Here is a 22502-nt window from a genome sequence, read left to right as displayed (position 1 = left end):
AGTGGCAGATTGTGTATCGGATTCCATTCCATACTGTCCAGCTTGTTGGCTGACCCTCATATGAGAAAGTCAGAGTACTTAAGTGGACCTCCGTCCAAACGACAGATACCATGTTGCGGAGGCTGTTGCATGTGTACTTCGTCATGCAGCATCCGTTCTGCGCATTCTTTCGTACGGAAACGTTGCTGAAGGACATGACTTTGGGAGGGAGAGGTACTGCTCGCCACTACCTTCAACGCCATCATGGCCCAGACCTGCGTAAGCACAGGCTCCTGAACCCATCCAAATCCACTACCTAACCCGAGTTTCAGCATGGCTATAGCCGGCGGTTCAATTTCTGGGGTCCTTAGCAATCAACGTACCAGTTCATGGCCGAGATTTGGAGGCTGTAGGAGCTCGAAGTCAGTTCGGGTCAGCCGCGTATCACCCTCCATGGCCATATGTGCGGCCTGCTCGACACAAGGCCTTGACAAGCTCGGCAACGATTACTTTACGCAGGGCATCAGCATTGGCAGGGGCTTGGCATCGTCTTGTCTGAGGAGGCTGAGGAGACCCAGCCAACTGATGTGTACTTTCCTGAACTCCGTCCCAGGCCCTGATCTTGTTCCGTAACCTCCACTTCGTCACAACTGGCAAAATTCACTGACGGAATTCCAGATACTGTCGCGCCAGACAATTTGCCAGGCCAATCTTCACAGAATCAAAGAAAAGCGCCCCCGCTTCCTCCGCCGCCCGAGTCTCGTCATCTTTACACATAAACCAAGGGTCGAAGCCCATGCATACCAGCCCCTTCTTGTTCTTTCTGCACCAACCGCGCCCTGATTGCCGGACAATGGTGGCGGTGGCTTGCAAAAGTCGTTGGGCCTGTGCAATCGGGCCGCGGTACGAGCATGATTTGCAGCAACCTGAAGGCGGTCCGAAGGCTCACAAGCCAACTGGTTCTACATCCTGCTATCTCACGGCGGGCGCGGAAGTGGCGGATAAAGACCTCGCTCGACCTGGTGCATTGAGTGATACTATTCATTGGTATCGGGCACGGCCGATTGTGCTTTTTTGATTGGAGGGAGATTGCTTCTCATTAACATTCTTTTGGGCAGACTTCTCAACAGAGTGAGCGGGTCTCAACAGAAACAAGAATTTGGAGCTCCTCACTGACGATTCACGACATTGATAAAGAAATCCCAGTCAAGGACTTCCTGATTATATGAACCTTCTCTCTTTCTTACCGAAAGCTGATATCATCTACAGTTCCTTAAAAGCTAGACCATTCCTGCATTTATTCATCGCGATGGTGGGGACATCCATCTGGCATTACATTCTGATCCGTACATCCATATTCCTCCTGTCACTGATCGCGCCGCTGAGCACTCTCTATTCGTTAGTCAGAGCGGTCTTCCTTCTACCTCTACACTTCCCCCGCGTGCTTGAGATATGGCTCGCCCTGGAAGCGGTATTCTACCTGGCCTTCTATTTACCGCGCCAAGCCCACCTCCAGAAAGCCGCGGTACATCCCCCGACGGCCTGCCGAAAAGACAGACGGAGGCTTTTTCGCCAGTGCAACAACAACATTCCGGAACCGGAACAATATTTGACGAAGTGGTTCCAGGATGCGACTCTGACCGAGATAAAGCGGGAAAACTTGAAAGACTTCTTCCGGTGGGCGTTCCTAAACACAGGAGAGGTTGACCCCGCATATGACGGAGAACTTGAGGAGTACGTCGGACAGATGGAAAAATTGTTGGGAAGGAAGGTGGAACCTGGGCGCGGCAACGTCAAGTGTCTGAGATTGACGCTTGATAAGGTCGAGATGCTGCACCGGAGCTTGACGTGGTACCTGGTAAGTCCTATCTTGCAGTCCCTGTGTTTAAAAGAAAATAGTGATTGACTTGCTTTATTTGGCAGTGTGTGTTTGTTGTCGACACAGTAGCGTGGTTCTATTTGCGCCACTACTCGTTCCAATTTCACCGTACCTCTTTCCTTGCGGTCTTCCCCTTGCGTCCCTTTTCTCTACTCGCCACCAATCGCTCCCCCGCCAAGACGCTTACTTACTGGCACCGGCCACACACATCTAAGACGAGGCTTCCCGTCCTATTTATTCACGGCATTGGCATCGGACTGTACCAGTACATCGATTTCTTGGCTGACCTTAACGCTGAAAATAGCCAGAGTTCGCCGGATGGACAGGTGGGTATCATCGCGTTGGAGATCTTGTCAGTGAGCTCCAGGATAACTGGCGAGGCAATGGCGAAAGATGAAATGTGCGCAGAGATTGCTTGCATATTAAATGCACATGGGTGGCAACGATTAGTGCTTGTGTCACATTCGTGAGTTCTCCATTCCAAGTCTTTTATTTCTGTCTTATTTCCTGCCCATTTCTATGTACTGAAGTAACCATTCAAAGCTACGGCAGTGTAGTCGCTACGCATCTCATTCACGCGCCACAGACCGCCCAGAAGGTTGGCCCAATTTTGTTTGTTGACCCAGTGGCTTTTCTACTCCATCTTCCTCATGTGGCGTACAACTTCGTAATGGTTTCCACATGCCCCAATCATCGACCTCGGCTAACCTCCTGCCTGAGTCCAGACGTACCGAAAGCCGACCCATGCAAACGAACACCTGCTGTCATACTTCGGCGCGAAAGACATGGGCACCTCGCACACATTATTTCGACGTTTCTTCTGGGCCGAAAATATCCTGTGGAAAGAAGACATTCAAGACCATCGTGTCTGTGTGGTCTTGTCCGGCAGAGACAGAATAATCGATGCCAAAGTCGTGGGAGCGTACCTAACAGGAGCGGATGATTGGAGTCTTGAACTTGACATATGGGAAGATGGAGTATGGGAAGGTGACATGTTAGAGGTGCTATGGTTTGCAAAGTTAGATCATGGACAGGCATTTGGCGGGGATAAAGCGAGGAAAAAATTAGTTGATGTGGTTAGGAGGTTCTGCGTTGAAGTATGACTTTTAACATGGCATGGAACTGAAGTAATCTAAAGTAATGAGGAAGTACGTCAATAGACTTATCGATGTCCCTCAGTCTTCTGTCTCAGGGCCTCGTGCTCTTTTGTTTCTTTTGTCCTTAGGGCCCCGAGCCACCCTCCGGGCCGCTATGCTGCTATCCTACGACTGGATTGCCCTTCCGTAAACCCATACTGCCTCCGCCCCTCTTGGGTAGGCAGAAGAGTGCCAAGGCACCTAGAAACGCATGAGTACCTGGGGCTAGTTGACCCGATAAGGCCAAATCACACTACATGTTCTTGACTGCGTGAGTCACCAATTAATTGATCCTTTAACAATGCATATCTCGCCAATGCCCCATACACCATTCCTCGCTGTCCACCCCCAAAAACCCCCAAGGTCGGCTAATCGGGCGTGGGGAAAGGGTATGAATCCAAGCGTGTGCTCTCGGCTACGGAACATGAACAAATCTCAGGCACATCGGGGAGGGGCTGTGGCTTCTTGTCAAAGATATACCCCGCTGAGAAACCAGTGGAGTTCGCAAAGTGACAGTCTCAAGTGGGCTTTTATTTCCTAGCTCTTGTATCCGCGTCGGCTTCATCGAATACAAGTCCAGTTCACTCGAGAAAGCCTTTTCCCAACCGCCACCCGAGCCTAATCCCGGGATGTCAAGAATAAAGGCTGGCTCCAGCTTGTGCAGACGTTCGAAATCCCGGAGCGCTGCGTCGACTCGAGGCCCGTTCATGACGGGCATGTAGAAATCCTGCCGCGATCGGCGTTGCCCAAGTATCAGCCCTGAAGAAGACAATCACCGACCCATATTCATTAGCTGACGTCCTACGTCCCCTTTATGTGCACACTGTTGATTGCTATGAGTATTCGCCTTCTCTTACGCTGTCCGTAAAGGTGTGCTAGTCGGCCCTCGGCTTTGGTAGACTTGAATTCTAGGAGAGTACGCTACACTGGCGACGGACGATGCAGTCTCTCTTTTCATCTAGGAGGTAAGTCATGTCTGGGATTTGAACAATCTGGGACCCGATGTAAATACATCGCATGCGCAATCGGACACCCATATTAAGAAGACGACTTGACGACAGGATCTAACATACGAACAGCAACGTTTGCCAACTGCTAGTAACCCATTTGTTTTAACTCTTGCCCCACGACAGATTCGTATTCGTGGTTGAAGATAGGAAGCTGGGTAGCTGGAAGAGTAACCTCTAGGGACGACTTGCCACTCGAAACCCGATTTTGGCTTGCCCATACTCCCCAATCGTGCCCCTCTGCCCGGACCTTTGAGGTATTCCGTCCGTGGTCCTATATCTGATTACATTTCCTGGCCTATTCCGCTCGGGTGTATTGATTTACTCGTTTGACTCGCATTGTCCCTACTTGCGTTATCGTCTACGTTGCTGCAACTTGGTACGGGAGCCGAAGGGCGGGAAATGTTCTCGACGAGAGGGTGTTTCTTTCCGCTTTGGATGTTCCCAATGTTGGAGGCTTTATGCGCCGCTGTAAGCGCGAAGTCGCCTGAATCGAAGTACTTCCTCTATGAACGATAAAGTGATCAGCCAAATTTCGAAACGGGTTAACAACACTAGATACCTCTAACTGATGGTGAAGTAGATCAGTCCTGGTTGGTAGTTTCCCGTACATTCGTCGGAGCCGATCCTCCTTCTCGGTGGGAGCCTTACCGGTCAGATACGTGTAAGTAGGAATTGAACACGAAAGAATGTAGGCATAAACGCACCTTAGTATCTGTAACTTTAGTGTCGGAGTCCATCTTGGAATCGCATCTGTACCAAGGTCCAGAAATGATGGGACGAGTTCTCAAGGATAACTTGGTTACAATCGAAGGGAATTGTGTCTGTGATGATCAACTTTTTCAGGATCTCAGCAAGCGAAGACGTCATAACCCGTTCACCCCAGACTGGTGTAAAGTACAACTGAGCACGGGTGCAGCTTTGGATCTCGGCGCGACGTCTCCTTCAGCCCCGACATTCTGGCTGCAACCAGCGCCCGAGATACCCAATCACCGTCGCCGACATGTACTATTGGCACATCTTTATATGCTTGGACGCGTGACGTTGACTGCTAACGGCAGGTAAAACATTGTATAGTGCGAACTCCGCCACCAACTAACTATACTGCGAGTGCTAGAAGGTGCGTAGCCGTAGCCAACTGTCAACGCGGAGGTAATCGAACAACGGGGGACGTAGCATACCATATGCTGGCTGCTTGTTACCTGCTGGTGCTCGTTCGAGCAGCAGATGGAAGTCAGCTCGTAATCAGCCGCTGTGGAGATGAAACGCTTGTGAACATGATGATCGTCTGGTAGGGCGTGGGCAGCGTGCTCCACTTCTCTGAACCTTAACAGCGGGGGGATACATCTTAGCTGCATGGCATTGCACCAGGAGTGCCCCACGGCGGCGAGCAAGTGCGATGCGGATGGACACGTGACGAGATAGCGACATGTATTCATCCTTTCAAGTGCAACTGCTTATTCAATAATACGGTCGTTTGCTTAGCCGCAAGGCTGGTCCAATGAACACCAGCCTGCAGACGCCCTTAGAAAGTCAAGCACCCGCCCCCGACGGTTGGTCTAAGATGCTCATGCGATGATTCTGGGCGTCTTAGTGCCATGTCACTCACGGTCGTGACTCCGGAGTCACATGATCCCCCAACCTCTTCGTCGTAATGATAACACCCTGGGAGCCACGTGAGCCACCGTTTCGCTTCCGTCCAGGAAGCCGTGGTTGCTGACCAGCCTCTACCAGTTGCCCCCTTTACCCAGCGATTCCTGGAGCACGACGCCCTAGCATACCCTACCGCGTCGAGAGCGATCTCGCATACCTGCCACCCGCATCGAGCCAGTCGCCGGCGGACGACCTGACTAACCTGCTCATACTCCCGTGCTCGCCTGCGTCGATGTGGAGCTCGATCTGCCAGGACTCGCCCCGTCAACGACTGGTTGTGGATCGCGCGACGGCCATGCCGCCGTGCCCGCTCCATCAACAGCGCCTCCTCAACCGCGAGATCCTAATCAACGAGAGGCTAGGCCTGCACCTGGTGTGGGGGGCGGCCGCATATTCGTCAAGCCGTTGCCGCGCTTCCTCCCCGAGCCGCGCTTCTGGGCTGCGATGCTCGCAGCCGTCGAGTCCCCTTGTGGCCCAGCAATCGTTTGCCTAGGGGGCCATAGGGAGCGCGCCTTTGACTTCTGTTCTCGTATGCGGCTCTCATAGCCCATGAAAGTGGCTTCCACATCGCCACGGCGAATTACATCCTGCCCGAAGAGGTGCAGGGGCAAGCGTAGAGGACGGTCGTCAAGGACGTCCTGAGGACAACGTACATTTATTCATCGATTGATCCGCGTTTTCAATCTGGAGAGCTCTGCCTCAGTTGGCTCAACGAGATAGGTCATCTCTGGAAGACCCTGTTTCCCGGCTATATGTCTCGCTGGAACCTGTTCGGCTCGTTCTTTGGCGACAACTTTGGCTGGCTGGCCAGCTTGACAGTCTATATCACTGTAGCACTGACGGCGATGCAGGTCGGCCTCTTTTCCATCCTGGGGCCACTCGTCGCCGTAGGCCTCGTCACCGTCATGTTCTGCTATATATTTATCAGCAACTGGGTCGCTACGAGGCGCTACAGAAAGGAGAGATGGAAATTGCAAACGACCATCTTTCAAGCACCGACAGCTTCTAGTTTCCATGGAAGGACACAGGTATGTGTGCTGCTCTTCCATTCGGGCGACATGATTAGACATGAAGTTCAAACCCATGCCCGCCAGCTCGGTCTCTGATCCGCAGCCTGCCTTTTCGTCAGCCCATGGTTTGGCACGCGGATCTGCCCGTTGTCGCCGAGCTGAGCTTTGAGGCATGCCGGCCGGGAAAACCTCAGGCGTGCGGGCGACGGCTATCCGCGGCAAGTGATCAGAGACAATCCCAAGTACTCGCGTGACTTCCTAGGAAGTCAGCCTTCGCCTCTCCAAGCCAACGGAGCTCTCATGTACGCTCGCGGGCCACGTATTGCTACCCTCTTCCCGGCTTGCCCGCGTCGTCGTTCGATCAGGCGTGCAACAGTCGCTGGAAGCCTCAACGCGAGAAGTGAGCGGCGAGACGTACAAGATGCGTACCCAACCAGATATCACGGTGCAACTGGCCGAAATTGGCCAAGGACGAATGTGGCCGTTGCCTGCTTTAGACTCTGCCCCACGAAGCATATATTTATAATCCGCCATGCTAACCGTCTTGCTATGGGTAGATGAGCATCATCAACATGACTTTCAATATGATCCTGACGATTCTTCTCTTTGCCTTGCCCCTATCCGGTGCCCACTCGTGGATCGAGCGCCTCAGACGGCTCGACTTAAACGGTACCATGGTCGGTGATCCTGGATACATTCGGGGGTTTGTGTCTAGGCTTGATACCACATTCAACGACCTCCGGATGCAACATCATCTTCCGCCGAACGGTAGAGTGGCAGAGCAAGGCATCCTCCCGACCGATCGTATTTGCAGGGACTCGCAGGCAGCAATGCAATCGAGCGATATGTTTCCCCGACTGCAGGCGCGGCCAGGAGACTTCATCGCTCTTCAACACCAGGAGAACGGGCATGTGACCCTCCCAGAAACAAGTCCGCACAAGGAGCACGGCGGTACGATCTTCATCTACGGCACCCAGGTTCCCTCCGAGGACGATAGGCTGCTCTCCATCCATCGTGTCTGGAACGAAGAGGGCACCGGAGGCGACCGGCGAGGTTCCCTCTTAGCGATTAGGCCCTTTGACGACGGCCAGTGCTTTCAGATCAACAACGGGCCAATCTCAATCGCTCGCCAGGACGCCTTTAGAAAAGACCCCGCGGATCCTCAGGGCGCTGACTTATGGTGCCAATCCGACATCCGGCTTCCCAACAGTATAGATGGGATTTTCACTCTCTACTGGGTCTGGGAATGGCCTTCCAAATCGGGCGACCAACAGCCGCCCACCGATATTTACACGAGCTGTATGGATATTGAAGTTTCCGCGTGCATTCAACAGGGTGAGGTCTCTTACATCGACGGGCAGGACTTGAACTGGGCCGGGATTGAGGAGCAGATGCTGGCTGGCTAGCTAGGTGGTGGATAAGGGTGTCACCAAGATGTAGTTATTCGTCATTCTACCTTTGAAAGCAGGCTTTCATCTCCAGTCTCGCGGATTTCATTTGCTGAGAAACAGTACGTATCCATGTTCAAGCACAAAAACACACCTGAAAGTATTTGACAGTCCTCCAGGGACACGCCTCGACCTGCTAAACAAAGATCAGTTCCGTCCTTCATTTTGCCATCACATGTGCCGGCTTTCATTTCTGATGCCAGGAGAACGCCGCCGCATCATCGATCTCCTTTACGAACCCACTCGATCCCTTCCGCAGTTCTAATGTCTATCATGCTTTGCAGAAATAAGTACCAATGGAACCAGCCACACCAACTCCGTCTGCTTTCGCTTCTGCAAATCCCCATGGTCAAGCAACTCGTTGACACCAGGCTTCGAGACGGCCGCAGTGAACATATCGATGGCTTCGTGTGACCAGTTATCGGGATGAGACAGACCAATGGCCGCGGATACCGACTTCTCCTTGTCCATTAGCTTCATCATCAAACGGCTGAACGACTCTAGGAGCTTCGTGCCATCACCGTCTCGTCGGCAACTTTCGATGTCGGAGATTTTGACTTCGCCTGCATAATTCACCAAGATGTTCGCAGCAGACAGCTGCTCGTGAACCAAGTTATTTTCTAAGAGAAACTTTTCGCCGCAGAGAACCTGTAAGGCTGTCAGTTCAGGCCTACGTCGTTCCAAGAACACATACCTGGTGCAGGATGGAGCTGAGCTGTTGCTCGGTAGGGTAGATGGGCGACCGGCATATATGCCGGAGAGACGTTAGCATCAACTCTGAAACTAGAAAGTTGTCTTCCTGGTGGAAGCAGTTATATATCTCCACGGTCTTGACAATGTTGGAATGGCATAGCTGACGAAAGCGCTGTAGTTGCTCCTCGATGTTGGGTCCAGTGATTGTACGGATCATCCGAGCATGGCTTGTATCACGAGCGATGACCACGCCGAACGAGTAGCCGAGGTTTATTCGGTACCTGACATCGTACCGGTTCCAAGGTGAGCCGGTAAACACATTAACAAATTTTGCCTCGTGTCTCTCAATTGTTGGCTTGACTGGGAATCCGCGGGGGCGGAGTAGTGTCGGCTTTTCTTCGGGTTGGGTCGGGCTTCCCGCTCCCCGATGGAGTTTGGGAGAAAGCACACCACCACTGCGGGCAGTGTCCGGTTCGGCGATCGCGGGCCCGACTTGAATTGAAGACGGCTCCTCAATAAAGCGGGTATGGCGCTTTGTGTCAGACATTTTGATGGACAACGCTCGTACATCCCCCGTTTTCTCCCCAATGCCGGCGAAACATTTATCTATAGAAGTTGGAGGACTTGGGGCGAGGATGTGGAGTGTTCATTTTCGGCCTGGTTGGGCCGGTTTTGTCCAACGGCCACTTTCGTCCTCAGCTTGGCCAGCAGGCACTCGGCACAATGCCCCCGAGTGCCGAACCTAAAAATGGAGCTGCCAAAAGCGTCCTCTTGTTGACTACGGCATTGCCATGTACAGGGGAGCCTTGAGCTCATCCCGGAGAACAGACCGGGTCCAGACCGGTACTGAAGAACGACGGCGGAACACACAGCAAACAACAGCAGATACGACCAAGACCAGAGCAGCCCCAAGGCATTCGTCGAGATGGAGGTTATTAGCCCACATCTCTGGTGAGTGACTTCCTAGGAAGTCACATCATGGGGGTGGTCGCGGAGGACGGGGACTCTTCATCCCGCCCCGGCGGCTTCGAAATTTTGTGCCATACCAACGAGATACAATAGCATCCTGTCAGGCCATTTCTGTCTAGGCGGTTTATTCCGGGGTCATGGTCAAATACGTACAGTCTATATATATTTGGGCCGTATCTGTACGTGCTATATATGTCTCGGCGTACTATTCCCGGCTCTATGCTATATATGTCTGGGTACACGATTCTGAGGTCATGGCCGTATCTGTCTATTCTATATATATATAGACGCACTATTCTGAGGTCATGGCCGCATCTATCTATTCTACATATATATAGGCAGAGAATTCTGAGGTCATGGCCGTATCTATCTATTCTATATATATATATATAGGCATACGATTCTGAGCTCATGGCCGCATCTATCTATTCTACATATATATAGGCATAGAATTCTGAGCTCATGGCCCTATCTATCTACTCCACATATATATAGCCAAATGTGTCTGGGATCCCGGCCGCATCTGTCGATACCATATATGTCTAGGTCGTCCCTTCTGTATAGCCTGTATTGGCCGTATACTATCAAAGACACTCTTACTGTGGCCACATAACCAACTGCCAGTGAATAGCAACGCTTCGCCATGAGCAGCCACCTCAGCGATGAGATATCGTCCAAGCTACAAGGCACCGCCAAGGTCGCCCTTGATTCTCTCTCATTCGACCCGCTAGATCAGCCTGATAGGGATAACGTGGAGCGCCTTGTCAAGATGTTTCGCATAGAAGGCTGCAACCGCCTCAATCCACTACACTTTGTCTCAGGGACTGTATCGGCAGATGTTCTCCAGACCTCGTTAGCATACTCCAACTTGACAGCGGATGACTTGCGAGCCCCAACGCCACCCACTCTACGCCTGCCTCCTGGCGCTCTGATTGAGTGTCTTCACGGCAAGCATCGTGTCACGGCTCTGAGGGAGTCCAAATGCTTCTATCCCTGGTGGCCGGTCAGGTTGTACGTCGGTAGGTCACACCATGCGTTCCTATCAAACAGTGCAGATGCTGACTATCGAGACCTTTCTGCGGAGGCGAGGCGATTCCTAGCAGAAGATTCCAGTAACGAAGGAAAGCTTTCTGACGGGGTTATATTTCTGAACATCCTCAAGTATCCGCTAGGATCTCAAGATTCAAAACGATGGCTAGCAAGACTCACCACGAGCGGGGCCGACATAGCGAAGAAGCTTTACAATCGCGACACGCTAGGATCCGCCCTCCGGATAGTTCTTGAAATACCAGGACAGCGGAAGGGTTTCAAACTTGGTGTCTGGAACATAATTGTACCTGAGAGGTGCGATGAGGTATAACAACGTCCCCACAATATCCTCATACGCATCAATTGCTTACATTGTCCATTGTAGGAGATTGTGCATTACCTTCAACTCATTTATGACACCTTTGTATTCATCATGGGGTCCGAGGATGCATTGAAATTCGTTGATGATGAGGGAGTTCAAGAGCTTGAGCTGCGCGCCCCAGGCATGTCAATTCGCGACGATCTTCACACGGCCGACGCCATTCGGAAAACCCGAATACTCAGGGGCTTGGATGACGAACCGGCAAGGGAACAAGTTATACGACGACTCGCAAAGGTCGAGTACTTGATTCCAACCGTCCACACCTTACAGAGGGACTTTTATTACTTGAAGCAATGCACCGGCGTCATGAAGAGACTGATAGCGGGCAAACGCCGCCTTCCGGTGACAGTTCAGTCCCTGGCTTGGAATGCGTACACCCCAAACACAGCCTCGCCCTTCGACACCGAATCCGAATTCCTTGGAAGGCTCAAGCGGCTTTACCTCCACATCATGCAGGACGTTGTTGAACTCTCCGGGGAAAACCCGCTGATGGAAGAGGATGAAGAGAAGCCTGAGCATCGTCAGTGCGACGAAAGAGCCTGGGTCGAGCTGGCCAGCCGAGCTCGAGAGATGGGGTTTGCTTCCGACGAGATTTCTCGCTTATGTTCCGTGGATCCAGATCGAGAAGCAGTCGCCAAGTTCTTACTATCCGTCCGGCCGCCTGAACGCTTTGGCTATGGAGAAAAGTTCGATAGGCTAATAGGGGCTGTAGTCGGCATTGTCAACGAAGCACAGCCATTTCAGGGCGAGCTAGCTCGTCCGGCGCTAACCACAAATCATGTAGGGGAACCGGTAGCCAGGCGGTGCGGCCGTCAGTTCTCCAGAGCCTATGCTCACGACCGCCATTTCTTGACTCCATACTGGTTCACCTGCAAAACGCAGAAGAGCGCCGATATCACGTCCTTGTTCGTGCGTCGATCCGTTTTTCATGCCTTTTGGGGCTTCCACGACAATCCAGAGGAGGAGCCTCGCGAAGATGACATGCCAGACATACCAGAGGACGATTCAGTCATTGGCGACCCGCATCAGTCGACAAAACCTTCCGTACCTACTGTCCCTGAGGATGACGAGATGAGAGACGCGCCGGCTTTTTCGAGGTCCGGACAGCGGAAACGTCCACGGAAAGCGACAGAGCATAAGAAACAACAGCGGATGCGAAAGCGAGACCTACAAGTCAGCCGACCAGCCCCAAGGGGGGATGTTCTCACGAATCGGAGCTCGGCGCTAACCACATTCATCCCACCTGAGCCCCCAGCGCTGCGAGCGGAGCAGGGAGACGAGCATTACCAGGTCCTACAACCGGACAACCGAGAGATGAGGATTCTCATTCGAAATGATAGTGGCTGGGTCGATGCAAGACGATGTCGCCGGCGGTCTATCATTGAGGGAATTGACGAGGTACGCCGAGAAAATCAAGGACAAAATTTGTTGTTGTATGATAGGGAAGGCATTGGTATTGAGGTGGATGACTGTCCACCCACGTAGATGATTTCGTTTGCTTGTGCAGCGACGAAACTGGTTTCCCGGCAGATGAGATTCTTTAGAATGCAGAGAGAGAGCCTGTTGCCATTTGACAATGAAGAAGTAGACCTGAGCGACAACACTGGTCGTTCACCCATCCTCGACATTCTCACGATGCATGATGAAGGATTGACGCTCGTGCATCTACGATGCCGTCACTTACGTCTCCCAGGACCGTCTTGATGCTGGAACTTGCACATTCACAAGAACGAAACGTGCTGTGGAAAGACCTCCGCCTTTTCAGTTACAATCCGATCCGATCAACATTTTTTAGAGACCACCCGACAGATGCGACATTAGGTAATGCATCCGCCTACTATTAGGCCACCTGCAAGCCTGAACCCCGACACTCCTTTGGCCTAAGAAGCCAGAGATGCCTAGGCTGAGCCAAAACCAGCCAGGAGAGGCCGGAAGTGGCCTCTGTCTGGCCCCCAAGGTAGGGCGCGCGGACGTTCATAAATAAAGATTCGCAGGCACATCTGAAGGACCTTACACGCAGACTATAGCCGCGGTAATTATCGAGCCACCCTGTAAGATACAAAGCGCCATACCCATTCCATCGCCGGGAATTTTGCAATGGAAGGTCCCCAGAGCTTGGCGCGCCCGGCTTGTTCAGAGTATTTCGCGAAGTTCAACCGGTGCCGAAGAGCGGCCGGTGCCGCTCCGAAGGCGTTTCTCCGTCAAGCAATCCAAAGAGGAGACCGAGGCGAAGTTTGTGCCGGTACTCCTCGGGTCACCTGGGCAGCACTACGGAAGTAGGTACTGCCTGCAATTCGGCTCTTCCGTCGCCGTTGTCACGTCGACCGCATCAAGGCTGCCTCTGATGATCCGGTCCATCTCGAGACGCAGCGCCTCCGCCACCTCTGCCATCCAAATATTGTCGAAAGTTTTAGGCTCTACACCTGCCCGCAGGCGGGCTACTTCCTCGTTTCTGAGTTTCTGCCCATCACCCTCCAGCATTTCTGCAAGGCACCGATCTACCCCACCGAGCCGCAGCTCAGTTCCATCCTGCACCAGGTAGGTACGATTCTTCCAGTAATGTGAACCTCCACTCACAACGTCTCAGGTCCTGACCGGTATCGACTTTCTGCTTGGTAGCGGCCTGGTCCATGAGCAGGTATCGGCGGCTAACCTGCTAGTGAGCTACGACGGGAAGATTAAGATCTGTGACGTAGAGCGTTATAGCTCGGGCGGCAATGTATCGAAGCTTTTGGAATCGTTCACCAGATTGATGATGAAGCTTATGGACAAAGAGAAGCTGGAGGATGCGGTGGCTGGCCTAACTCGTCCTGATCGTTGGTCTCACGAGGCCATTTACATGTTCACGGAGGCCGTTTCAAAGCCTCCTGTCAAACAGCTGCTGGAGCATCCCTTCCTGCGCAAGAGAGAGCAGGGAGTCTTCGAATGGCTCGTCTACTTTGTCCTTCAAAGCGCACCATCCTCCTGAGTAGAAATTCCGGGGAACGAGAATTATGTATCAGATCTCTCAAGAGTGGAACAAGCACGCATCTCCATCGTAGCCATCTTCAGTCTCACTACTGTGCATGTGGCCATTTCAATTGCTATGGTGACGCGCATTTCCGGTACAGCATCAACTCTGTGACAACCCCTCCCACCAGCCTTCGCATCGTGTGCGCCCTTTCCCTACTGCTTTGCAAACCCGAGAGTGTGAAGCCTTGTAGCCAGGCGATTGCCGCGGCCAAGCCCGCTACCACGCGTGTTATAGACAATGGCTCATACCGGACTGGAGACTGGGATGCTTTAAATAGATGACCAGTTCAGCCCGGTACAAAAGGGGCCCGTCCCCAGCACCCTCCCATTCCCCCTCCTCGACCTTTACCCCCTCCTTCCTCCTCTTCAAAGCCGTAACACTGCTGTCGCCATGAATCCCCCCAAGAAAGCGGCTGGAAGAGGCCCGGCCCCGAAAAACTACATGACACTTCAAGAAGGCGTCGAAATCCCCTCGTCGATTGTGAACGACAAGCCGGTCAACAAGAACGTCGAAGGCATCACGGAAAAGAACTACGAACGACAACTGCAGAACTGGGATGACTTGTGAGTGTTCGAATCAACCTCCGCACAGTGCTTCGTCTCACCAGACCAGTGTCCAAGCGTATGGCCCGCGGAGTGTGGACTCTCTTGAGGACCTTAAGGAGTACGTCCTGCGTTTGGGCATGGCAATGAGAGCTGGTTTACGGCCAGACCAAAAGCTTGCCGCAAAGGGCATCAAATCGTATTGGAAAAAGTTCACTGCTGGCTACAACCGAGAGCGGGGCACCATACCAAAAGATCATCTCCTATCCCTCACCCGCGTACGTAAACGGTCTGGTGGTTGCTGAAGACCGGTCGCTGACATTGCTAGCTCATCGAGCCACGGGGAGCCCTGGGCAAGCTCCTTAATCTCGTGGCGGACACAGGCCCGAGGCGCCATGCCACTGCGGAGGTGTTGACCTGGGCAGGAGAGTTCTCCTGGACTCTCGACTGGAAAATCTTCGCTCGACCAAGACTACGCATCGACCATTGGGCCGTTCTCCAGGCAGCAGCATTTACGGCTGCCCGAATCTCCGATTACATCGAGTCCTCCGCTCGATACCAGAGCAATGTAGGACTGCACTACAAGGTAACATTCGCGGCCCGACACTGCTTCAAGCCCTGACCTGCGTCCCAGGATACTACTCTAATTGTCCTCCGAAACGAGAGCGGGGAGACCGAGTTCGGTTTGCAGTTGACGAAGTGGTTGAAAGGCAAAAGCCATGAACCCAGCACCTTGTGAGCGAAGCAACTGACAAGATCACGTTCGGCCATCTAACGACTGAGAGGCCAAACCCAGATATTCACGAGCGTGGCAACTTGGAGCCCCAGCCGCTCTATACAAACCCCATCCTGTTTCTTTTGGCCATTTTCTGTTCCGCAGGGGCCTTGAGAGACTACCCCGGGTTGGATGGACTATCCAGGCTTCTAGATCTAAAAGTTGCCCCTAGTGAGCCGGCCATCCACATTCAGTGGCACAAGGACGTCCTCCACTTGCCGGTTTTCTCTGGTTCTAGCGGAAGGATCATGACTGCGAATCTTTTCTCCTCAGAGTTGCGGTCCCTGTTGATGAGGGCAGGCTTTCCAGACCCTCCAGGGCTTCACTGCTTCCGGGCAGAGGGCCTCACCAACATTGGTTTGTGGCATACCATTTATGTTCTCTGGTGCTGGGCTTACGAGTTCTAGACGCGAATCCCACCTACTCAGACATCCAAAGACAAACGATGGCGGGCCATGTAACCAACACCATTCAGGCACGGTACTACTCAAGCCGGAACCCCGGCATCGATAGCCAGGCAGCCTTCATGCGCACTCAGGCTCGGCTGATGAACTTGGGGGAGCACTTTCGAAACCTCGAGATTTCCTGGGAACCAGAACTGTGGCACTCCCTACCGATAGGGAAGAAAGAACAGCTGGCAATGACCGAAGAATATCGAGAAATAGAGGCCCAGATCCGGGGATCTTCAACGAGCAAACCCGAGCTCCTCATGGACATGTTACCGACGGGCCAAAATGTCAAGGCCGAAGTCAAGGCCGAAGTCAATACTCCGCCTCCGACCAAGTCAAAAGATTCACCTCTCGCCCATCCCGTTCGCAAACTCAGGCGTAAGCTTGAAAGCCTCGAGAAAAGAGAGTTGAGCTTATTATGGGAGGAGACTTCCAAGGGAACGGTGGTTGGCAACAAGCGCACGTTTGTTTGCAGAGGGGTCAGCCGGCCCTTCACACGACTCCGTTCGATTATGCCACTCCGTGCACAATTAGCGGATCTCCTCACGATCTCGGCACGCCTCAGAAGCCCGGAAGGAAGAGCATCCCTTGAGGCCTTGGTAAAACTCTACGAAAGCAATACGGAAGTGGACCGACCTGGATTAGGCCCAACCTGCCATTGCCACAGATTAAGTTCGTAAGTACATCCTGCCATCCTGTGAGGGTGACCCTAACCGAACAGGGACCATCTGCACATATACCAATGCACGAAGAAGCATGTCAAGTACGCAGAGTTCTGCTTCTTCTGCAACCCGTGGCTGTATGAGCCTGAGGCTTGGGATCAACACTGCCACGAGCACTTGATGAAGGACCACATCCCGATGGAGCTTTCCTGGGAAAAGGTGGAGAAAACTTTCTTGCCAGGCCACTGCCCTTTCTGTCTGTGGGATGTAGGACTCGGGTGCTCAAAACGGCTACACTCGTTCTGTTCCCAGCTGGATTGGGAGACACACATCAGAGCGCACGGCGTATCCTGGCAGGCGCGATGCCCAGACCCGCGCTGCGCGGAGACGTTTCTCGACGGCAACTCCTTCCAGAATCACCTACATGACCTCCACCATGTACCCAAAAAGTTCTTCCTGCCTGTCGAGACGGGGCTCAAGAGGGGGATGGATGATGCCACCCAAGAGGAAATCCCAGCCAAGAAGACAAAGCTGGAAGAGGCACCGGTCGAGACGCGTTTCGTCTTTCAATACTGTAATGTAGAAGAGACGGAATCGGACAGGTAGGGGTTGGAATGAATTTCCACATAATAAGAAGGCATGTTCTATTATGGGAATGGACGATTCTGAACACCACAGAGTACGGACACGGCCACTGCCGCCAACTGATTTGGGGGTTGGTATTGCTGCTAGATAAAGGAAAGCCAAAGAAGATGAATTATCAATTCAAGAAACCACAACGCCAAGATGCCTTCCTGGCTGCCCGCGATTTCAATGTCAACTCCAAAGAAGCAGAGCAATGTGGAACGGGCGGAGTGGCGCGCCAAATGCCGAAAAATGTTGCCACAGCATCTCGAGGCACGACTGGGCATCATTCTGGATCCGTCACAAGTGAGACTGCAGACGTCCCGCGAAGATGCTTACGACTGGCAGGTTCTCCCCGAAAAGCAACACCTCTTCGAGAAGAATCTCAGTAACCACTCTATCCGTGTCTACAAAGAACTCTGCGACAGCGTCGGGGTCAGCTTTGAAGCTGTACCAAAAGCCACAGCGCCGGCGTATTCTGGCCAGCAAACATTTGTAGGTTAGACGACACGGGATTAGTTGCACTCTGACCATCGTTAGAGCTCTGCGCCGTCCGAGCCTCTGAGCTTTGCCTCGAGGATCAACGAACTTCAGGTGCAAAATGCTTACATGTCTCAGCAGCTCCAGCTGCTCAAGCTCCAGCTGGAGGCCGAGGTCAAGCAGCGAGTGAACCTGGACGACAAGCTGAAACTGTCTTACGATAGAACCGAGGAGCTGCAGAGTGACTTGAAGTCTGCAGCCCGTGGAGAGAGCTATTTTCGGGACATAGCCATGAAATATTCCCGAGGTATCTCCCGACTTGTGCCGATTCTGGACGAGCTCCAGGAAAACCCAGGGATAACGGATGACGGGTTTCTATGAATAACAGGAAGACGTGGCACGCTCTCGTGTATATAATCAGGCTTCTCGTCCTGCTCTTGTTTTCAAGCTCGAAACCTTGACTCGTTAGCAATTCTTTCCGCAAGCCACACCAGTGACGCATCATACCCAACATGAGACGACTCGTGTCCCTCTTCTTGCTGACCGTCAGCGCGGTCCTTCTCATGGTTGGACTTGCCAGTAAGGAGATGCGCACAAAGGGCATCGTCACCGTTCGACTTGACGTACCGAGACTTGATCCCCGACAGCCCTTGGACCTCCCTGCCATCCCCAAATTCTCCGACCTTCCTGACCTTCCTAGTCTTCCCGATGGGGTAAACAGTGTTGCCACTGCCATTGCCACCCGAGTATCCGCTGCTGTGAGCCAGCCAACTGGCTTCTTGGTTCCATACTCGATGGCATTCCTGGCGAGATTACCGTTGGGACAGATCAGGTCTGCTACGGAGGCGGGAGCGCTGCAGAAACCTGCCAAAAGATCCCTTCTGAGATCTCGGAGTGGCTCCCCAGTCCCCTCGACGTCATCTTGGACATCACGCCTGTGGCGGGAACGTTTTCCGCCGTTCTCAAAGTCAAGCTTTACGCATGTCTCATCGCAACTCTTGTGAGAGTCCTGGTTCTCGTTCTGACACTCGGAGGCCTCCTACTTGTTGATGTCGGCACTCTCGGCATCTTCTCCCGGATTCCAATACTCAGCACTCTCTTGGTGGTGGGGGCCAGTCTTTTTGCTTTGGTTCCCCTCGTCTTGGCGTCGATGGTGGCGTTCTCTGTGCCGATGTTGCTTCGCAAGGTTAACGCACTCGAGGTGGATAACGGCCCTTTCTTGGGATGTCTTGGGGCCGTTCTGGTCTTGGTCGTATCGGCTGTTGTTTGCTGTGTTTTCCGCCGTCGTTCGTAAGTGCCGGGCTGGACCCGGTCTGTTCTCCTCGATGAGCTCAAGGCTCCCCTGTACATAGCCAAGGCCGTAGTCAATAAGAGGACGATTTTGGACGGTCCTTTTTTAGGTTCGATGCGTGGGGGCGTCTGTTGGGCGCCTCTTTACAAAGCTAGGATTGTCCCGTTTCTCCAAGGACGGCAACTGCTTCACCCATTGTCACGCAGTCAGTGATAATCATGGACTCTTTAATTGACGAACTTCTTCTACGCCTGGAAGACATGGAGAATGCCGAAGACAAGGCAAAAATACACAAATTAGAAAAGGAGTCGTTGATCCTGCAACGAGAGATACATATCGCACACAAACGCCTCTCCACCACCATCACGCTCCTCAAAGAAACCACGAAACTCCTTCATATCATGTTTGCCATTGCCCGAGCCCATGACGGGAGGAAAGTGCAGGCGGAAAGCAGCTGGGGGTCGTACTGGGGTATTGGTCGGGAGTGCGAGAAGGCAGTCGTCGAGATGGAGGCTATTGGCCCACATCTCCGGTGAGTGACTTCCTAGGAAGTCACATCGTGGGAGTGGCCGCGGAGGATAGGGATTCTTCATCCCCGACGCCGGAGTCGGCTTTCTGTACCATGCCAACCAGATCCAATATCATGCGATTTTGCTCTCGGTAGTGCGCCTCCATGTCGTTCGACCAGGTAGTGAGCTTATCGACCATGCTGTTGGTTTTCTGAGCGGATGTGGCGAGATGCTCCAGGCGGAGAGAAAGGTATCCAACAGTCTCGCTGCTCTGTTGAAGCGAAGCCTCCAGATACTGCACTCTGGTGGCAAGAGATTGAGCTTGAGCGACGAGAAGCTGCAGTGGCGAGTGCATCTCCGTGTCGAAAGGTATGAGAGCCGAGTTCTGGAAGGCCGGCTCCCCTGATGAGGCTGCAAAGTTTCCTTCGTTGTCGGCTGGCAATTCCATGTCTCCACTCATACTGTAATTTCCAGGAGAGAAGAAGCTGGCGGTTTGGTCCTCCTCCGGCAGGAATATAGAGTCCATTGTCGGTGCGAACATGAGAGAATCAGCATCGGTGTTGTTGAGAACAGCCGCGAGATCCATGTGTGCAAGCTGGACGGTGGTGGGGTTCACTGGTGTCTCTTCTGGCTGGCTAGAGTTTGACATGATGAAATGTTGGTGAAGATGGGATTTGGTATGTTTGATGCCCAAAAATGTCTGCCAACCTCGTTGCACCCCAACGGGTAGTAGCAGTATTTAAGTTGCTCAAGACGAAGACATGAGTTCTGGGAAAAGCTACGGTTGCAAAGATAGATCAACCTAGTGTTTCAAGAGGAAGGCTCAGTATTCCACAGAGGCAGCAGCAAGGTTGGCCTGCCGCCTCAAGGTGTCGAAGCTCCCTGAAGATGGAGATGAAAGTTGTCATAGCCCCGGCGGTTAGGCTACGCGTCAAGGCGGCTACGGAGGTTCCGCGCTCGGATATCGCATGGCAGGCCGACTCGGGATCGCCGTGGTGACAGAAAGGGAGTCGTCGTTAACCACCAACGGGCATCCTTTCGGAAGACGTTTCCATCCGTTCTATTCGAAGAAACGAGAGGGCATCTTGACCAACATTGACAGATCATGTGAAGAGCCGACAATGTGGCGGGGTATGCTGTTGGTCACTGCCCCCAACTGCCACTACCGGCCGGAGTGGATCCCCGGGTGGCCCCCGCAATCGCTCAGGGGAAAGATAGTGCTCGGACCACCTCCTGTACCATTTCGGTCGCTAAGGTGATGTTGCTAAAAGCAGCCACACTCGATCTTCGATAACGAGGGGGGGTAGAACGGCCAATTTTGGCATGTCTCCTTTCGACCATGAGCAGAATTGTACGTTGCGCCTCGATATAAAGTGCTGCTCTCCGTGAGACAGAGACCACAACTCTTCGTCTCAAAACAACCTCCTCCTGCATACCCAGACAAGCCCAACTACCCACGACGAAACATACCATGGATACCCCACTAAAGGTTCGGCGCAAAAGACGGGGACGGAGCTTGTATAACAAGATCTTCGAGTATGGCGAGTTTTTCGACATGAACATCACCATCATCGCCCAAGAGAGAGCCAGCGGGGACTACGAGGTCTTCCAGCCGGTTCGGAACGATAACTGGCCTCCCGCCATGAGAGACATCGTAAGACAGCCATGATTGATCTGGAGGATATCAACTGACCAAGACAGCGTCCTGAGATTCTCCACACCGGCCGCCCGATCACACCCAAGTGTGGCAGGGGACGTCAATCCAAGCTAAGAAAGATAGAGAAACTGCTCCGACAGCGCAAGGTGCCAAAACCGCCGAAAATCCAGAAGATTGAGCGTGGAGTGGAGGAAATCTCTCTGGATAGAGCCTGAGTCTCGGGTGAACTTTGATAGCCCAATTGAATACCTCCTTGTCGCCATTCGAACAGGGTCAAATCCAAGTGACGTGCATGATGGCTATGCAAACACATTGGGGATTGCTTATTGATCATCCTCGTTATTCCATTTCGCCCGACAGTGGCGAACTTTCCCCTCTAGAGTTGGTGTGCACGCAACCCCTCCATGTTGGTTGACATTGATCCCAGATCGTATGATTCAAGGTGTTGCCGCTGCCGCACAGCCTCCTTGAGAGCCCCTGGAATGGCTCTAGTGCTTATCGGGCCTGAGAGCGCCGACCCAAACTGTCGGGTCGGCCCACTGTTTAGGTATCTTCGGATCGCCAGTGGCTAGTCATATCCAGCCTGAGTCCAGATGCTCACAGCTGGGACCAGCTGCCGTGGTATGCTCTGGTTAAGCACAGTCACTAGGCTTAACGTATGCCAAACCAACGTGTCAGGGTTAGTCAGCACGACCCCGGCTCGTGGTGGAATGACGGAATAGCGGATAATGAGAACTAGTGGAATAATGGAGCAGCGGATGAGGTGGAATAGTGGAATAATAGAATAGCGGACGAGGTGGAATAATGAACTGCTGGAATAATAGCGGACAAGGTGGAATAGTGGACGAGGTTGGTTAGTGGAATGACGGGATAGCGGATAATGTGGACTAGTGGAATGATGGAGCAGCGGATGAGGTGGAACAGTGGAATAATAGAATAGCGGACGAGGTGGAATAATGAACTGCTGGAATAATAGCGGACAAGGTGGAATAGTGGACGAGGTTGGTTAGTGGAATGACGGGATAGCGGATAATGTGGACTAGTGGAATGATGGAGCAGCGGATGAGGTGGAACAGTGGAATGATGGAATAGCGGACGAGGTGGAATAGCGGATGAGGTGGTGTAGTGAGTAGTAGAGTAGCGGATGAGGTGGAATAGTGGAATGATGGAATAGCGGACAAGGTGGACTAGTGGACAAGGTGGAATAGTGGAATGATGGAATAGCGGACAAGGCGGACTAGTGGACAAGGTGGAATAGTGGACGAGGTGGAATAGTGGGGTGGTATGGAGTAATGGGATAGTGGTATAGCATCGG

At 52.8% G+C, this 22502-nt stretch overlaps 8 protein-coding genes across 8 annotated transcripts; 5 read left to right on the top strand and 3 right to left on the bottom strand.

Annotated features, from left to right (window-relative positions):
* The first annotated feature begins 965 nt into the window (after positions 1-965).
* Positions 966-3035, top strand: VDAG_05173 (uncharacterized protein). The gene is made up of 4 exons (XM_009654909.1): positions 966-1837; positions 1903-2324; positions 2402-2525; positions 2584-3035. Exons 1-4 carry the CDS (start codon positions 1205-1207, stop codon positions 2959-2961), a joined length of 1557 nt encoding a protein of 518 aa, XP_009653204.1. The 5' UTR covers positions 966-1204; the 3' UTR covers positions 2962-3035.
* Positions 3036-3954: 919 nt separating this feature from the next.
* On the bottom strand, positions 3955-4790 carry VDAG_05172 (uncharacterized protein). Its single transcript, XM_009654908.1, has 2 exons — positions 4709-4790; positions 3955-4647 (listed from the first exon to the last, which is right to left on the bottom strand). The coding sequence occupies exons 1-2, from the start codon at positions 4739-4741 to the stop codon at positions 4363-4365; spliced, it is 318 nt and encodes a 105-aa protein (XP_009653203.1). The 5' UTR covers positions 4742-4790; the 3' UTR covers positions 3955-4362.
* Positions 4791-8373: 3583 nt separating this feature from the next.
* VDAG_05171 (uncharacterized protein) lies at positions 8374-9352 on the bottom strand (the record flags this gene model as incomplete). The annotated part of the gene is made up of 2 exons (XM_009654907.1): positions 8374-8760; positions 8807-9352. The coding sequence occupies 2 exons, from the start codon at positions 9350-9352 to the stop codon at positions 8374-8376; spliced, it is 933 nt and encodes a 310-aa protein (XP_009653202.1).
* Positions 9353-10417: 1065 nt separating this feature from the next.
* On the top strand, positions 10418-14153 carry VDAG_05170 (uncharacterized protein; the record flags this gene model as incomplete). Its single annotated transcript, XM_009654906.1, has 6 exons — positions 10418-10793; positions 11034-11128; positions 11189-12583; positions 13206-13537; positions 13600-13723; positions 13773-14153. 6 exons carry the CDS (start codon positions 10418-10420, stop codon positions 14151-14153), a joined length of 2703 nt encoding a protein of 900 aa, XP_009653201.1.
* A 435-nt stretch (positions 14154-14588) lies between these two features.
* Positions 14589-17334, top strand: VDAG_05169 (uncharacterized protein; the record flags this gene model as incomplete). The annotated part of the gene is made up of 12 exons (XM_009654905.1): positions 14589-14761; positions 14811-15018; positions 15069-15308; positions 15375-15475; positions 15526-15591; positions 15688-15872; positions 15923-16427; positions 16610-16636; positions 16686-16845; positions 16898-16930; positions 16984-17205; positions 17305-17334. 12 exons carry the CDS (start codon positions 14589-14591, stop codon positions 17332-17334), a joined length of 1950 nt encoding a protein of 649 aa, XP_009653200.1.
* Positions 17335-17412: 78 nt separating this feature from the next.
* On the top strand, positions 17413-18111 carry VDAG_05168 (uncharacterized protein; the record flags this gene model as incomplete). Its single annotated transcript, XM_009654904.1, has 2 exons — positions 17413-17745; positions 17791-18111. 2 exons carry the CDS (start codon positions 17413-17415, stop codon positions 18109-18111), a joined length of 654 nt encoding a protein of 217 aa, XP_009653199.1.
* A 1462-nt stretch (positions 18112-19573) lies between these two features.
* VDAG_05167 (uncharacterized protein) lies at positions 19574-20179 on the bottom strand (the record flags this gene model as incomplete). The annotated part of the gene is made up of 1 exon (XM_009654903.1): positions 19574-20179. The coding sequence occupies one exon, from the start codon at positions 20177-20179 to the stop codon at positions 19574-19576; it is 606 nt and encodes a 201-aa protein (XP_009653198.1).
* Positions 20180-20868: 689 nt separating this feature from the next.
* VDAG_05166 (uncharacterized protein) lies at positions 20869-21449 on the top strand. The gene is made up of 2 exons (XM_009654902.1): positions 20869-21184; positions 21232-21449. Exons 1-2 carry the CDS (start codon positions 21002-21004, stop codon positions 21400-21402), a joined length of 354 nt encoding a protein of 117 aa, XP_009653197.1. The 5' UTR covers positions 20869-21001; the 3' UTR covers positions 21403-21449.
* Positions 21450-22502: the final 1053 nt, after the last annotated feature.

The sequence above is a fragment of the Verticillium dahliae genome, genomic scaffold (genome assembly GCF_000150675.1).
Source record: "Verticillium dahliae VdLs.17 supercont1.9 genomic scaffold, whole genome shotgun sequence".
NCBI lineage: Eukaryota > Fungi > Ascomycota > Sordariomycetes > Glomerellales > Plectosphaerellaceae > Verticillium > Verticillium dahliae.
The sequence above is the reverse complement of the archived record's forward strand: the minus strand, read 5'-3'. Positions and strand labels throughout refer to the sequence as shown.

Bases quoted from the DNA above. Each gene is read 5' to 3' on its own strand.
- VDAG_05173 (XM_009654909.1), top strand. From the start codon at position 1,205: ATGAACCTTCTCTCTTTCTTACCGAAAGCTGATATCATCTACAGTTCC. The intron at 2,325-2,401 runs GTGAGTTCTCCA...AACCATTCAAAG, and splicing joins TTAGTGCTTGTGTCACATTC to CTACGGCAGTGTAGTCGCTA. The intron at 2,526-2,583 runs GTAATGGTTTCC...GCCTGAGTCCAG, and splicing joins CTCATGTGGCGTACAACTTC to ACGTACCGAAAGCCGACCCA.
- VDAG_05172 (XM_009654908.1), bottom strand. From the start codon at position 4,741: ATGGACTCCGACACTAAAGTTACAGATACTAAG. The intron at 4,648-4,708 runs GTGCGTTTATGC...CTGACCGGTAAG, and splicing joins CTAAAGTTACAGATACTAAG to GCTCCCACCGAGAAGGAGGA.
- VDAG_05166 (XM_009654902.1), top strand. From the start codon at position 21,002: ATGGATACCCCACTAAAGGTTCGGCGCAAAAGACGGGGACGGAGCTTG. The intron at 21,185-21,231 runs GTAAGACAGCCA...TGACCAAGACAG, and splicing joins CTCCCGCCATGAGAGACATC to CGTCCTGAGATTCTCCACAC.